Source organism: Saimiri boliviensis, chromosome 16 (assembly GCF_048565385.1).
Source record: "Saimiri boliviensis isolate mSaiBol1 chromosome 16, mSaiBol1.pri, whole genome shotgun sequence".
In the NCBI taxonomy this organism is placed as follows: domain Eukaryota; kingdom Metazoa; phylum Chordata; class Mammalia; order Primates; family Cebidae; genus Saimiri; species Saimiri boliviensis.
This window is the reverse complement of record NC_133464.1, coordinates 476779-493014: the sequence shown is the minus strand read 5'-3', so window position 1 is coordinate 493014 and position 16236 is coordinate 476779. Positions and strand designations below refer to the sequence as shown.

At 55.2% G+C, this 16236-nt stretch overlaps 1 protein-coding gene across 5 annotated transcripts in view; it reads right to left on the bottom strand.

Annotated features, from left to right (window-relative positions):
- Positions 1–29: 29 nt before the first annotated feature.
- The window catches only part of RASA3 (RAS p21 protein activator 3), a 137129-nt gene continuing 120922 nt past the window's right edge, over positions 30–16236 (bottom strand). For all 5 annotated transcript variants that reach the window (XM_074387374.1, XM_074387377.1, XM_074387376.1 and 2 more), the window contains exons 21-24: positions 12945–13153; positions 9199–9302; positions 3831–4014; positions 30–1602 (exon numbers count right to left, since the gene is read on the bottom strand). In XM_074387374.1, the coding sequence (XP_074243475.1) occupies positions 1527–1602; positions 3831–4014; positions 9199–9302; positions 12945–13153 (573 nt within the window). In that variant the 3' untranslated portion in view covers positions 30–1526. The remainder of the gene's footprint in view (positions 1603–3830; positions 4015–9198; positions 9303–12944; positions 13154–16236) is intronic.

Here is a 16236-nt window from a genome sequence, read left to right as displayed (position 1 = left end):
ACTACTGGAAAACCAAGCCAGTCCTCAGAAAGAATAAAACATCTGTTTTAATCGTCCAGTAAAATACATTTCAAATCATTAGTATTTTACAAGCAGAAACATTAAGTTATAAATCCATGTTAAAAATTGCAGCTCAGTGCAGCCCCAATAGCTGTGTGTCCAAAAGTCTATTTTTGTAACATTTTCCTACACTATTTTTGTGACAACAAATAAACTCTCTACCCGCCATCTAGATTAAGAGTCTGAGCTACAGTATTTTCAAAGAAGAACAGGGAGAAGGTACCAGGATACAGGGTGCTGTGTATGTAAACGTGCCTCCCATACACCTGCCATCTGCATTCTGGGAGGACACCCTTCGGGAAAGGCCTCCTTGGCAGTATGAGGTCTGGAGGGGTCTGCCTGGGCCCCGTTTTTAGGAGGCTCCCCTCCCAATAAAAAAGCAGCCCCAGTAACTGCCCTGCACAGCGTTTGGGGGTTCATAACACAGGTGCAATACTGGCCATGGGCCCTGGAGGGACATCTGCACCCCTGAAGCCCCTGTACCTGAAACTGAATTTCTTCCGTTCTCTGATTTTCTGGAGAACCTGCAGCTGCCCTTCCTGAGACAGGCTCCATTCCCTTGCCCTTGTGTTCCGGCAGCCTTCTCTTTAGTGAGGATAGGTTTTGACATTCTGAGTTACTTTGTATCAAAGAGCTAATTAAAAATGGTCCTTTAAAAACATTAAGAAAAACAGCTGGAAAAATGCACACTTCTAGTTTAAAAATCTTCCCCAAACTTCCACAGGGGGTGGCAAATGTTAATTCTAACTTGAAACCCCATTCAACAGCAAAGTAACTTGTGCTTCCACATGAGCTCAGCAGACACTGGAGCCCACATTGTTCCCTCCAAGGGTCTCTGTGGACAGAACCTGGATCCTCCAAGCACCAAGGGCATCCTCAGATTGGGATTTCTGTGTAGCTCTGCACATCCCAGCCACAAAACTGACGCTTCAGCCAGGAATAAAACCAACCTCGAAAGTGGAACAGGGAGGCCACCTCCCACGGCCGCCTGGATGGCGGGCATAGCGGTAAAGTGATGCTCTGAACGTCCCAAGGTGATGCAGCCAAAAGCCAAGGTGGGGCCAGGAGGCCACAAAGGCGCAGAGCCACAGAGCCCAGCGCCACATGCACCGTGCACACAGGACAGGTGTGCACACGGCCTAAGGTGCATGTCACAGCCGACTGGACGAGCCGTGGCTCCGAGGCCAGCTGTGGTGTGGCCAGGGCACAGCCCATGCTTCCTGAGCCCCACAAACAAGGAGCAAAGAGCACAAACCAAACGACCACATGGTCCGCAAGGCAGGGTGGGCTTTCTGCAGAGGGTGCAGCAGCGGCGGCGGTTCTGGGAGAAGGAAACCGTGGCCACTTGTCCGTAGCAGGGGTGGCACGACCGCTCTAGTGACTCTGCACTGTTCCTTCTCTTCTCCCTCCCAAAGGCTGCAGATTTGCATGGGCAGCTCCAGGCACCACTGGGCATGTCCTGCACTTTAAATGGAATGAGTGGAGGTCTCAGACTGCTGCCGGATGTAGTTCTGGAAGCTCTTGTCTCCGATGGGGTGCTCCCTGAAAAGGGGGATAGCAGAGGGAATCAGGCACAGCCTCCACTGCCTGGCGCTCACCCGTGCACTGTGGAATCTTTTCCTACTCCTAAATGTGACACACTTACACTGGAATCCACACAAAAAATACAGAGGAACAAAAGGAAGCACAGTGCCCCTGAAGCACCCATGGTGAATGGTCTATGTGCACAGGCAGGTGACACGTGCCAGTATGTGCACGTGTGCACTCCCTGCGGCATGTGTGAAGTGCACATACACACTTGGAACATGGAGACGGTATGCTCAGGTGTGCAGAACATGTACTGCAGAGAGGGGGTCCTCACAAGGTGGGGAGCATAAGCTCTGTCCATCTGTGTGCTGGGACACTCAGTAGGCATGGGCACCTCCTCCGCACATGCACACCTCCCTTGGACCACCTGTGTGCACCTCCTAACCACGTGTCTGCCTCCATGTGTGCATCTGCCATGTGTCCGCCTCCTCCCATGTGTGTGCACCTACCATGTCTACCTCCTCCATGTGTCCACCTCCCGTGTGCGCACCTCCCGTGTGCGCACCTCCCGTGTGTACATCTCCTCCCATGTGTGTGCACCTCCTCCCACGTGTACCTGCCATGTGTCCGCCACCTCCCGTGTGTGCACTACCATGTGTCCGCCTCCTCCTGTGTGCACCTCCTCCCACATGTGCACATGTCTGCCTCTTCTGTCTGCCCCCTCCCACGTCTGCCTCCTCCCGTGTGCACCTGTGTACCTCCTCCCATGTGTGTACCTCCTACGTGTGCACCTGTGTGTACCTCCCACGTGTGCACATGTCCACCTCTTCTCACTGTCCGCCTCCTGTGTGTGCACCTCCATGTCTGCCTCCTCCCACGTCTGCCTCCTCCCACGTGTACACCTCCTAGTGTGTGCACCTCCTCCCACATGTGTACATCTCCATGTGTCTACCTCCTCCATGTGCACCTGCTCCCACGTGTCCACCTTCTCCCATGTGTGTGCACTTCCTCTCATGTTCTGTCACCTCCTACTATGTGTGCCACATTTACACCTTCTATTACAACAAACCGCATCGTGCTTCACATGTTTTCAACCCACTGGCTTTTGGCCATGGGGTTGATGGGCCTGAAGCAACATATTTGGAAGGCAAATGGGGCTCTCTCCCTAGAGTGGTGTCAAGAGGGATCTAATGCGATGAGGTCAGAGGTGAAGTCACAGTACTCGGGATGCTGCAGGCTCAGTCCCCTGAGCAACTCAGTCCATATCAGGGACACAAGGACCTGTCACTCTCCCAGAGCCTCACCACTGCGCTTCCCAGACCAGACCCACAGGGCGGAAGGGAAGGAAAGAGGGGTTAAGAAGGAAGGAAGGGAGGGAGGGAAGGAGGGAGAGAGAAGGGGGGAAGAGAAGGAGAGATGAGGTGGATGGAAGTGAGGAGGAGGTTGCAGAGCTACACAGGGCTCTCTGGCTCATCCACCCCTGAACAAGCCTGACTGACCCTGGGTGCCCACTGGCTGGAGAAGAGTAACAGACACAACTGCTCACTCCAGGCTGGGAGCCAGTTCAGCACTTTACATAGTTTACGTCAATCTTCCAACAACTCATGAGGGTTTCACAATCCTCTGTCCCATGGAGTGAGGGTGAGTGGAGCGTAGCTAAGTGGCCACCCAGCCTGCAGCTGGTGACTGGGCTGAACGGACTCTGCACCCTGCACCTGCCTCATGAGGCAAGACTGGTTTTCGTCCAGAGCTGGCCCTGCTTCTGGGCACCATAGGTGGCCTGGGGAGATGGCAGAGGGTGTGCAATTCAAGGCAGAGCAAAGCCTGAGCCTAGAGAGACTGCCAGAGCATGTCGAGACCAGCGCAGCAGAGAGGCTGGGAGGCGGCCCGGACACGGCCGGAGGCCTGGAGAGCAAAGGTAGCACCTGCTCCAAAGAAAGGAATGGCAGCGCTGGGCCACGCCCACTGACCACTGCTGGGGTAAGTCCACTGACCACCGCCAGCCACGTCCACTGACTACTGCCAACCATGTTCACTGACCACCACCGGCCATGCCCACTGACCACTGCCAGTATAAGTCCACTGACTACCGCTGGTCACATCCACTGACCGCCGCCAGGTGCCAGCTAGGCAGACAGCTGCGTGCAGGCGGCCCCACCCAGAGTTCCCTGCAGCCCCACCCCCACAGCAACATCCTGCCCCCCACACTGGCCATCCAGGGTGGCCACGGGAGCTGCACTCACTGGCTTCCGTATCTCGTCTTCTTGAACTTGTCCCTCTTATACTGGGCATGCTCCTGCTCCAAAGCCCCGACCCCAGCGATGACCTGCTTCAGCGTCTTGTAGGTCTCCTGGGGGTCGTCGATGACAAACGTCGAGTACTCCTCCTGCTCTGGGCCGTCGTACACAGATTTGCTCCCACAGGCCTCTGTGGAGGGTGGAGGGGTCAGTGCAGAGCAGGAGCCCACGGCCTAGCGGCCACTGGCCCCATCTCCACATGGCTGTGTCACGGCAGGTAGGTCCCACCACAGCACGGGTTCTCCCAATACAGGCTCCTCCAGAAGGGCTCACCACGCACCCGGAAATGCAGATGGACAAGAAACCACTCCTGCAGGCAGGCGAGTTGGGCCCACATGGAGCCCTGGAAAAGCCCACTAGGAGCTGGAAGCTGAGCAACCTCGCCCACCTCTGAGGGGTCTGCTGCACTTGCTCCCAGCCTCGCCTCCAACCAGCTATTCTCACGGGGGATGTGCACATCCCTGCAGCCCCACCGGCCTGCCCAGCCAGAACCATGAGGGAGTCCACTTGCACCTGGATGCTGGCCTGGGTGACTCAAGGGCCCTGGGGCAGCCCTGAAGTTAGCCTGGGGGGTGAGCACGATGGACTTTGCCTTACAAAGGGCCAGAATATTGATTAAAAAATAAAACTGGAATAACTAGAAAACATCACGAGAAGGAATCTGTAATTCCTCTTTTGACTCTTGGTTGAAAATGGAGAGTTCAGGGAAATGCCACAGTGGCACGTGAGCGCCTGGATGTCAGCACATCACCTGCTACACTTTCATGAAATGGCCTCACGATCAAGATGCAACGTTGTGGAGCAGAGAACGGAGCAGCTGATAGTTTCTACTGAGCATCCGTGGTCCGCAGGGACAGATCTATGTGCTCGTCTAAGCCTGAGCTGGGAGACATGGCATCCCTACAGCTGGGACACCAGGCCAAGGGGAGGATGGCCTGAGGCACAACCACCACAGCAGACGCCACTGCTGCGCACAGCCCTGGGCCCCGAGACACAGGACCCCAGCACCGAGCCGCATTCTGAAGGTAACTACGAGGTTGTGGCCAGACGCCACTGCTGCGCACAGCCCTGGGCCCCGAGACACAGGACCCCAGCACTGAGCCGCATTCTGAAGTTAACTACGAGGTTGTGGCCAGACGCCACTGCTGTGCACAGCCCTGGGCCCCGAGACACAGGACCCCAGCACCGAGCCGCATTCTGAAGTTAACTACGAGGTTGTGGCCAGACGCCACTGCTGTGCACAGCCCTGGGCCCCGAGACACAGGACCCCAGCACCGAGCCGCATTCTGAAGTTAACTACGAGGTTGTGGCCAGACGCCACTGCTGCGTGCAACCCTGGGCCCCGAGACACAGGACCCCAGCACCGAGCCGCATTCTGAAGGTAACTACGAGGTTGTGGCCAGACGCCACTGCTGCGCGCAACCCTGGGCCCCGAGACACAGGACCCCAGCACTGAGCTGCATTCTGAAGGTAACTGCGAGGCCGTAGCCTGTGAAGACTGGTCCTGTAGCTGACCAAAGCCTAACAAGGTGACGGAGAAAAGAGAGTATTCACGTAGCAGCTGCACATGAGCCCCTGTGACAAGCTCTGTGTAAGCCACTCCAATCTTCCCCAAAACTCTACTGAAGGGGATATGCCTGTTCTGTACAGCAAGTGGCTTGTCCAGGACACACCTTGACCACAGCGACCTGCTGGTCCCCATGGCAAAGAAGCTCTTTTCATTCCTGTCGCCAACTTCCAGGCCATCTGCACAATCACAGCAGCACGGCCCAAGGCCAAGCCAGCCCTTCGTGTAGGACCCCACCATACCCTGCCACGGAGCCTCACCTGCAGGACTGGGTGCCACTCTGTAACAAACCTCAGCATAATATCAAAGAACCAGAGTGGGCCCAAGGGAGGTTGGCCAGGGGAGAGGACAGTGACTACCTGTCTCCCACATTGGTGCAGTTGCACAGCACGCCTCAGCCCCACAGAAAGGACCTGCTATACTGGATGGCAACAATCCCGTGGGCCAAGTGTCTGGAAGTCACGAGAACTCTTCAACAACACAACCATCTGCCTTGAGGATGTGCTGAGTTTCCAACAGAGGCCTGAACACCACATAGGAGGGACTCAGTGCCCAGAGGAGCAAGGACCCTGGACTGAGGCTTCCAAACATGTGGATGTGCTGTAAACCCTCGTGGAGAGTATGTGGGATCTGCTCCCATCTGTTTATAGTCCATCCACCATCACTCACCCACCCGTCACTCACCCACCTGTCACCCACCCGTCACTCAGCCACCCGTCACTCACCCACCCGTCCGTCCGCCACTCACCCACCCGTCCATCCATCCGTCACTCACCCACCCGTCACTCACCCACCTGTCCGTCCATCCGTCACTCACCCACCCGTCACTCACCCACCCATCCGTCCGCCCGTCACTCACCCACCCGTCCGTCCGCCTGCCACTTACTCACCCGTCTGTCCGCCCATCACTCACCCACCCGTCTGTCCACCAATCTACCCACCCATCACTCACCCACCCGTCACTCACCTACCTGTCCATCCATCATCACTCAACCATCCGTCCATCCACCAATCTACCCACCCACTCAGCTGCTCACCCGGCCATCTGTCCAGCACACCCGTCTAGGTGCTGGGCACTTGCTCTGTGCCAGGCCTGGGAAGGTCACTGCATATGGCAACTGAGGAGATGGGAGATGGTTGTGACTCCAGTGACACAGGTGGGCCCAGGTATTGTGGTTTGGATTTGTGTCTCCACTCAAATCTCAGGTCAAACTGTAGTCCCTAGTGTTGGAGGAGGGGACTGGAGGGAGGTGATGGGGTCATAGGGGTGGCTTTCACCTTGCTGTTCTCATGATGGGGGGTTCTCAAGAGCTCTGGTTTTCTGCAAGTGTGTGGTGCATTCCCCATCACTCTCTCCTGCATGTAGGACGTGCCTTCTTCCTCTTCACCTTCCACTGTGATCCAAAGTTTCCCGAGGCCTCCCCAACCATGCTTCCTGTACAGCCTGCAGAACTGTGAGTCAATAACCCTCTTTTCTTTATAAATTACCCTGCCTCAGGCAACTCTTTATAGCAACATGAGAACTAACAATACACCAGGCTCTGGGGATGGGGAGGCTGGGAAGCACCTGGGGAAAGACATTTCCAAGGTAACAGCGTCTTCTAGACTGAGGCGCAAGGGTATTCCTGGCAGAGGAAGAGCCTGAGCTGCTGAGCGGGGTGCATGGCCTGGGAGGGGCTGAGCAAGGCTGGAGGGCGGCACACGGCACAGCTGGTCAGGGAGGTCCTGGTCGGCATCTTTCAGGACCTGGGTTTTGTGTGTGATGACCTCAACCCCTCTGAGGCTCCTTGACTCTGGCCTCCATGATGCTGGTCCCTGCTATGAGAGTGCTGGAAAGAGGCTGGCCCAGGCCGTCTTGGCCACCTTGAGGCCTCGTGTCATCTGCACAGCATCCAGCGACCTCAGACCCAGGGACAGCACCCGGCACACTTGCTGGGGGAGAAGATGCTGTGGTGGGTGGTAGCCCATGAGCGCCTGCATGTGTGGTTGTCTGCATGTGTGTGCATGCCTGCACGGGGGCTTGTGTCCGTGAGTGAGCGTGCTGTGTTCAACTCCACGTGTGCAGGAAGTACTACCTTGCCTGTCTGCACGTACATGTGCCTGTGTGTTCATTTCACGCATGTATGGCTGGGCACGTGTGTGTACACTGATGTGCATACATGTGTATGTGCCTGTGTTTGTGTATGCCTGGAACCCATGCACACCCAGGGCATGTGGTGCTGGAGAACAGGCGTGGCTGAACTCACAGCTGGGCAGCGGCATGGACACTCAGGCAGGACTCGTGTTTCCAGGCCAAGGCATGCTCCACACTTCTGGGTTAAATCAGCAGAATGAAAAGAAGAAAATCTCACAGGCGTAATTCCAGGCACATTCTGCTCTACTTCCATTCTGAGTGGGACTCAAGGGCCTCATACAATCTCTAAGAGCAGATCTGAGCTGTACCAGACCTCAGCATAGAAGCAACGCAGCTGCTTCACGCCCCACCTCCTGCCGTGGCTCTCCTTGTCCCTGCCTCTCCTCAATTACAGACCTCAAACCACTGTCCCTGTGTTGTCTCATTGGGCTTACCTGGATTGCTGTTTCAATTCTGTAAAGCAATTAAACGTCAGAAATAATGATACGGCATAAAGATTTGAAAAACATAAGTGTGCCTAGTGCTGTTTCAAAACTATAAACGGTATCATTATCTGTAACACTGAATTGCTTTGCAGAATTAAATAGCATGTCTGCGCACACATACATGCATGCTCACACAGGGTCCCACAGACATGCATGCATACTCACACATGTGCACACACATTCCCAGGCACGCACAAATACATATGCACTCACATGTCCACACACACACTCTCACATATGTCCACTCATGCACACACATATTTACAGATTCACACACGTGTTCACACATGCACACATGTTCACATGCCCACATATTCACACATCTCACACGTGCCCACACATTCCCACACATGCACAATGCATGGTCACGTGTCCACATGTCCACACATGCTCCCACACATGCATACACTCACACTTGTCCACATGCACACACACATGCCCACACATTCACACATGTCCACACACCCACACATCTCATACACATGCTCACACATTCCCACGTATGAACAAATGCATGGTCACACCTGTGTCCACATGTCCACACATGCTCTCACACATGCACACATGCTCACACTTGTCCACGTGCACACACATGTCCACACATTCACACATGTCCACACATGTCCACACATGCTCTCACATGTCCACCCAGGCACACACATGCTCTCAAGTGTCCATTCACACATGCACACACAAGTCCCCACACGTGTCAACACTCTCACGTGCATGTCCACACATGCACATGCGTCCACACATTCACACATGCTCACATGTGCCTACACACATGTACACATCTCGTCTCCACATACATGCATGCGCCCTCACACACGTGTCCACACACAGGCAATTGTCCCTCTGGAAAATACAAAGGAGTGACAAAAATAGTGTCCTCTAAAGAATTTGGCAGTACAAAGTTAAATTCCATCTAAAAATTATCTACAGAACATATTATCAAGGTAATTTCCCCCCAAATAGCTGGTTAACCTGCAAAAAGCTTTTCCCGTCCATCCATGCTACAGACGCCTGTAGCCCACAGTACACCAGAGGCTCAGACCAAAGGTGGTCATCTGCAGCCAGGCCTCGCTAGGCGTCCCCTCGTTGCACGGTTCCGCGTGCTGGCGGACTCACCCTGCATCTTCTCCAGTTTGCTCATGTATGAGTTGAAGAGGGAATAGATACGCTCCGTCTCACGGTCCCCATCAATGTCCAGCTGGATGTTGGCTGGGAGGCCGCTGTCCAGACAGTGAGAAGAGAAAGATAAAAACACGTATTTAAACAATGCTTTTAATGATGGTAATTTTTTAAATGTCACTGAAGGAAGGCGACAACTCTGTTGGAAGTGAACTCGAGACAGGCCCTGTTTGCCGTCCGTCTGCACACAGCAGCCAGCACAACTGCTGGCTTGGTGAGCACGTCGACTGACGTCCACAGTGGCGCTGACACCAGGCCACAAGCTGGACCTAACCAGCCACCTCTGCTTCGGGTGCGATCGACGGATTTGAAGACTTCGCAGAAGATCCCTGCTGGTCAGTGTTTAAAACGGGCTTATCATTTGTACGAAGCGACCTTTCCTGAAATCATGCATTACTGGGTTATGTCTTGTTTAAACCTATTCTTACTCCAGAATCTTATCAATACATAAGAAATCTAGGAAGATTGGGTACCAAAATACCCAGCGTCATACTTGTACATTTGTAGTATCATACAGAACTAAATCCCCAGGAACTATGAGCGCTCCAGACCTCGTAACTTTTCCCTTCAATCATTGCAAACAGTCAGGGACGCTGTGTGGTTACCGTCCTGCTCACTTATGTTCACTTCTCCTACTTCCACACCAGCACACAGCAGGTTTCCTTAAGCACTGATTTTTTAAATTTTTTACAAAATTCTTACCAAGATTTTTTTGTTTTTTAATTTTTTTGAGACAGAGTTTCACTCCCCCAGCCAGGATGGAGTGCAGTGGTCCGATCTCAGCTCACTGAAACCTCCACTTCCTGGGTTTAAGCGACTTCCTGCTTCAGGCTCCTGGAGTAGCTGGGATTGTAGAAGCCTGCCACCACATCTGGCTAATTTTGTATTTTTAGTAGAGATGGGGTTTTGCCATGTTGGCCAGGCTGGTCTCAAACTCCTGATCTCAGGTTATCCACCCACCTCAGCCTCCCAAAGTGCTGGAATTACAGGCAGGAGACATGGAGCCCAGTCTCTTATCTTTTCTTTTTATAAATCTTACTTTGTGCTACTACTGTGAAAAACCTCCAAAGTTGGGTGTGGTGGCTCACGCCTGTCTCTACTAAAAATACAAAAATTAGCTGAGCATGGTGGCACATGTCTGTAATCTCAGCTACTCAGGAGGCTGAGGCAGGAGGATCACTTGAACCTGGGAGGCAGACGTTGCAGTGAGCTGAGATGGTGCCACTGCACTCCAGCCTGGGCGACAGAGGCTCCATCTCAAAAAGAAAAAAAGAAAAAAGGAAAAAGCCTCCATTTTAAAAATGTAGGCCCAGCGCAGTGGCTCACAGCTGTAATCTCAGTACTTTGGGAGGCCAAGGCAAGTGGATCACCTGAGGTCAGGAGTTCGAGACCACCCTGGCCAATATGGTGAAACCCTGTCTCTACTAAAAATACAAAAATTAGCTGAGTGCGGTGGTGCATGCCTGTAATCCCAGCTACTTGGGAGGCTGAGGCAGGAGAATCACTTGAAACTGGGAGGTGAAGGTTCCAGTGAGACAAGCCTGCACCAACGCACTCCAGCCCGGGTAGCAGGGCGAGACTCCATCTCAAAAAAAAAAAGAAAAAGAAAAAGAAAATCTACGTTGTACAGAAGCACGTCTTTCATGGCTTCCAACAAAGCAGTCTTACAGTTAATTTAACGTTTGCACTCAGGTGCAACCTAACAGGGAGGGCCTGAAAGGGAGGTGTTGGGCTGCTCATTATTTTTAGCAAACTGCCGCCTTGTGCAAAATGTGTGAAATATACTCTTTAATTTAGTAAATACTTTTTAAAGGCAGAAATGACTGTTATTGTAGCTAAAATAATTCTTAAATCGTAAAGTTTCTGAAATTTTTATAATTTTTTCCATAATGATTAGAAATTGTTTACCAACTTATTTTTGTTGGAAGTGTGACAATTTTTCCCTTTTCTTCCCAACCTGTCTTGCAAAAATGAAGTAGGTTTCAGCTAATGAATTGAACTGAGCAAGATCAGCCTGGGCAACGCAGAGAGAGCCTCATAGTGAGACCTAGACAACATAGTGAGACCCTGTTTCTACAAAAAAAATTTTTATTAATAGCTGCGCATGGTGGCACCTGCCTGTAGTTCCAGCTACTTGGGAGGGTGAAGTAGGAGGACTGCTTGAGCCCAGAAGTTTCAGACCAGTTTGGGCAACATGGTCAACCGTGTTTCTACAAAAAACTTTTAAACAATTAGCCTAGCATGGAGGTGCACACCTGTAGTCCCAGATACTTGAGAGGCTGAGGTGGGAGGATGGCTTGAGCCTGGGAGGTTGAGGCTTCAGTGAACTGAGACTGAACCATTGCACTCCAGCCTGGACGACAGAATGAGACCCTGTCTTAAAAGCATGAAACTGAGAAAGCTTCCCCGAGCTGGGGGAGCTGAGGCTGGCTGTGGGTGGTGTGGGACAGCGGGGGCCGGCTGTGGCTGGTGTGCGATGTGGGAGGCTCTCGAGCTGTCCCGCGTTCTTGCGGGGAGAAACAGCCTGGAATGGAACCCTCCTGGAGGTGCATCCCCTGCAGGGTCCGCCGCCGGGGGGGACATGCCAGGTTTCCTTTCCTCCCGAGCCTGCAATGGTTCCTGCTCCGGCCCAGGGTGCGAGGATAGAGGAGGTGCTGGCCTTTACAGGGCAGGGGGCGGGGGTCCTGGGGTGTTGGGAACACATGCCTGGGTGGCAGCCAGGCCCTCCTCCTGAGCTTCAGCCTCCGAGTCCATGAAGCAGGATGTAAGGTCTCCCCCTGAGGCTGTGGGAGGATTAAATGGTGGCCCAGTGCGGAGCACAGCTCATCCCTGCAGGGCCCTTGTGCGTGATGCCCTGCAGAGGCATCACGTGGCCACAGCCACAATGTCGTCCCCATGGCAATGTGCATCTCACGGAGCAGAACCGGGGTACTGCCAGGCTCATGGGTCTCCCTCCTCGGACCGGCAGAGGTGACCCAAGCCTGTGTGGAACTGGAGGCCCAGCTGACGAGGGGCCAGAAAGACCACAGGTTGCCTGCGTCCCATGGATAAATCAAGGTAGGTGTCCTGGGCTGGATGAAGCTTCTGGGGAGAGGTTTGCTCCTAAGCTCCTCCTAGAAAAGCAGGAGGCCCTAGCTCTGGGGACCCCCTTCACCCTGACTTCCCACTCCCCCGGGTTAGGGCCTCAGGAGGACCCTGGAAGGTCTGTGGCTCCCTAGAGCCTTCGAGAGGCTGGGCCCCATATGCTCCCTTGGGTGGGAGGCCCCTCAGGTGGGAGGCTCTGGGGACAAGACAAGCAGTCTCGTTTCCACCCAGCTTACACACAGCCACGCGCTGTCCATGGCCCCTCCCTACCCTACCCGACCACACATCCCACACATGCCAGGCGCCGAGGCACGGACTCCAAGGGACCCGGCCACACTTCCCGCATGCACACATGCCGGGCACCAAGCCACGAACCCCCGTGGGACCCTCCCTACCCGGCCGCCGGGCACGCTTCCCACACACGCACACGCCGGGCGCTGAGGCACGGACCCCGCAGGCCCCTCCGTGCCTGGCCCTGGCCACACTTCCTGCACGCACACATGCCGGGCGCTGAGGCACGGACCCCGCAGGCCCCTCCGTGACCGGCCCTGGCCACACTTCCTGCACGCGCACACGCCGGCACCGTGGCGCGGACCTACCTGGTGCAGGGCGAGCATCCTGGCGCCGAGTCTGAGGACGCCCTGCAGCACAGCCAGTGGCCGCCCAGGTAGGCAGACGGGTGGTAGACGGTGAGGCGCTTCTGGTTGCACTGGCTCACTTTGGTGAGAATGTCGATCCAGTCCTTGGCCTCCACACAGTTGTTGGCCTGGATGTAGAGTGCGCGCTCCGGCTGGATGACCTGGAACATCTGAGGGTGCAGGTGGGCTCAGGACGGCGCACGTGAGGTCCTGTGGCCGAGTGCATGCCAGGGTCTGGCAGGCACCTGGCTGTCCTCGCTGGAGCCTCAAGAGAGGACGCTGAGGGTGCACAGGCCCAGGGGCCCCGGAGCTCTGAACACTAGGAGCAGCCAAGGCCAGGGGTGCACAGAGCTCTCTGCCACCCTGAAACCTGACAACCAGGGCCACGGGGAACGGAGGTGAGAATGGGTGTGGCCAGGGACATGGCTGGATGGCCAGGTATAGCTTGGCCAAGGCAATTTATGTGCCAGGGCCTCAGAGGTCTCCATTCAAAGGCAGAAATGAAGCCCTGCTGTCTCCCCATGAGGCCCCCTGTAGCCAAAGACAGGAATCCCATCCATGGGGGGTTTCTGCTCTATCAGCCGGTGTGGCCTGGCCACCTCACCAGCCCAGGGCGCTTCCTCCTTCCTCCTTTCCTCCCAGCCAGGGTTGGGGGGCTGCTCAGGGCAGCAAGAACCTTCACCATTTATTACTCAGTCAACAAACATGACCAAGCACCAGCACTCTCCCAGGTCCTGGAGACAAAGCCGGGCCTAGAATTTCTGCTGAACCTGCAGCTACCAAGAAAGACTAAATAAGCGCAGGTGGCAGCTGGGGAGGACGCATGGCAGGTGCCAGCAGGGGCTGGAAGTGAGCAGTCCTGGTGCTGTGGTCAGAAGGCTGACTCAAAGTTAGCTCAGCAGGGAGTTGACACGGTAGAAAAAATGGGAGGTACAAAGGTCCAGGGGCAGGAGGTGGAGGGTCCCAGGGTCAGGGCGGACAGGGGTCCTGTGACTGGAGGGACGGGGGTCCTGGGACAGGAGGCGGAGGGTCCCAGGGTCAGGGCGGACAGGGGTCCTGTGACTGGAGGGACGGGGGTCCTGGGACAGGAGGCGGAGGGTCCCAGGGTCAGGGCGGACAGGGGTCCCGTGACTGGAGGGACGGGGGTCCTGGGACAGGAGGTGGAGGGTCCCAGTGCAGGGCGGACAGGGGTCCTGTGACTGGAGGGACAGGGGTCCAGGGGCAGGGGGGACAGAGGCTCTAGGATTGGAGGTCAGAAGTTCCCAGATGGAGATGGCTCTCACGAACAGGTTTTCTAAGTAGAAGGCCACCTGGAGGCTGGGGGGCTTTCATAAGGACTTCCCTTAAGTCAGGAATCAGGGAACAGTGCCTTCTCCAGCAGATGGGCACTTCCTTCCACTGATCTGGGGAGGATTTAGGCTCCAGGTTTCTGGAGAACAGCTGGGGTCTTATTCACAGAGGCCAGGAGCCACCTGTGTGCCGGTCTCTCCCTGCATGTCCCTGAGCATGGCTGTGGTCCCCCATGGAGGGCATTCTGGCCATCGTCCCTGGCTCGGCCCTGCCACCAGGAACACCCTCCAGAAAGGTCTCCCCAGCTGCTGAGAGCCTGGGCCGGCAGCAGCCCCAGGGGAAGTGGGCCCTGCGGAAGTCGGCAGGACACGGACAGCAGAAACAGGCGTGGCCGAAACTACGGAATCACTAGAGACCTATGGAAAGGGCTGGAAGCAATTCTAGGACATTCCCACACTGTTTCCTTCCAGGGATGGTCTCAGGGCAGGTCCCAGCCTCCCCTCAGTCAGCAGGCGTTGAGCGCACGGCTCTGTGGGTGCTGGGACTGGGTCCCAGTGTCCCCTTCAGTCAGCAGGCGTTGAGCGCACGCCCTCCTCTTCAAATACTCTACAAAGTTATGCTTATTGCGGACCTGTCTGGACCGCCCATGAATAATATCCTAGTGAAATTCCGCCAACAGTAAGGAATGTGTGTCGACTTCGGCCCAGGGCCCAGGGACTGCACCTTCCCCACAGCTGCTCTACGACCCTCATTCTGCAGTCAGACAGCCTGTCCCGGCCGGAATGTGGCAGGGCACAGGGTCAGCCTCAGGATGGCAAGGACGGCTGGGGCGCTGACCGTAGGAGAACCAAGTTGGCAGGAGAACGCGCCAGCGGCCAACCCACCCTGGGAGGCCACCAGACGACGGCAATGTCACGGACACCTCTAGGGGATTCCTGCCAAAAATGCACCATCAAAACCTCCCATTTTGGCACATCTGACAAACGCACAGTGAGGGACATCCACAAAACTGCAGGGCTGCACATCTCAAAAATGCCAAGGCCACCATGCACAAAGAAAGGCTGGGAGTGTCTAGTCGGCCAGACCGAGGGGACAGCAGAGCCCAGCGTGGACTGGATCTCAAGGGGAACAAACCACAGCTGGGAGTGTGCAGCTGGTGGCAAATTCAAACATGGCTGCACTGGCACCACACGATGGGTGGCTGACGCGGTTCTGGGGACTGTGCCGTGGGAAACACACTGGGAGGCATTGAAGCTGTTCAAAAAAGCACAGGCATGACATGTGGAGAGAGAAGGAACGAATACGATAGGGAACAAGGCCACATGTGGGTCTGTGTGTTACACGTGGAGAGGATGAAGATGATGGGGAATGAGGCCGCGCATGGGTCTGTGTGTTACACGTGGAGAGGGAAGTAACGAATATGATGAGGAGCGAGGCCATGCGTAGGTCTGGGTGTGACAAGTGGAGAGAGAAAGCATGAACACAATGGGGAATGAGGCCACACGTGGGTCTGGGTTTGACACGTGGAGAGAGAATGATGGATACGATGATGAGGAATGAGGCCATGCATGGGTCTGTGACACGTGGACAAAGAAAGAGTAAAATACGACGGGAAAGGAGGCCACGTGCAGGTCTGGGTATGACACATGGAGAGAGAAAGATGGATACAGTGATGAGGAACGAGGCCACACGTGGGTCTGTGACACGTGGAGAGAGAATGATGGATACAGTGATGAGGAACGAGGCCATGCATGGGTCTGTGACACGTGGAGAGAGAATGATGGATACAGTGACGAGGAACGAGGCCACACGTGGGTCTGTGACACGTGGAGAGAGAATGATGGATACAATGACGAGGAATGAGGCCATGCATGGGTCTGTGACACGTGGACAAAGAAAGAATAAATATGATGGGAAAGGAGGCCACGTGTGGGACTGGGTATGACGTGGAGAGAGAAGGAAT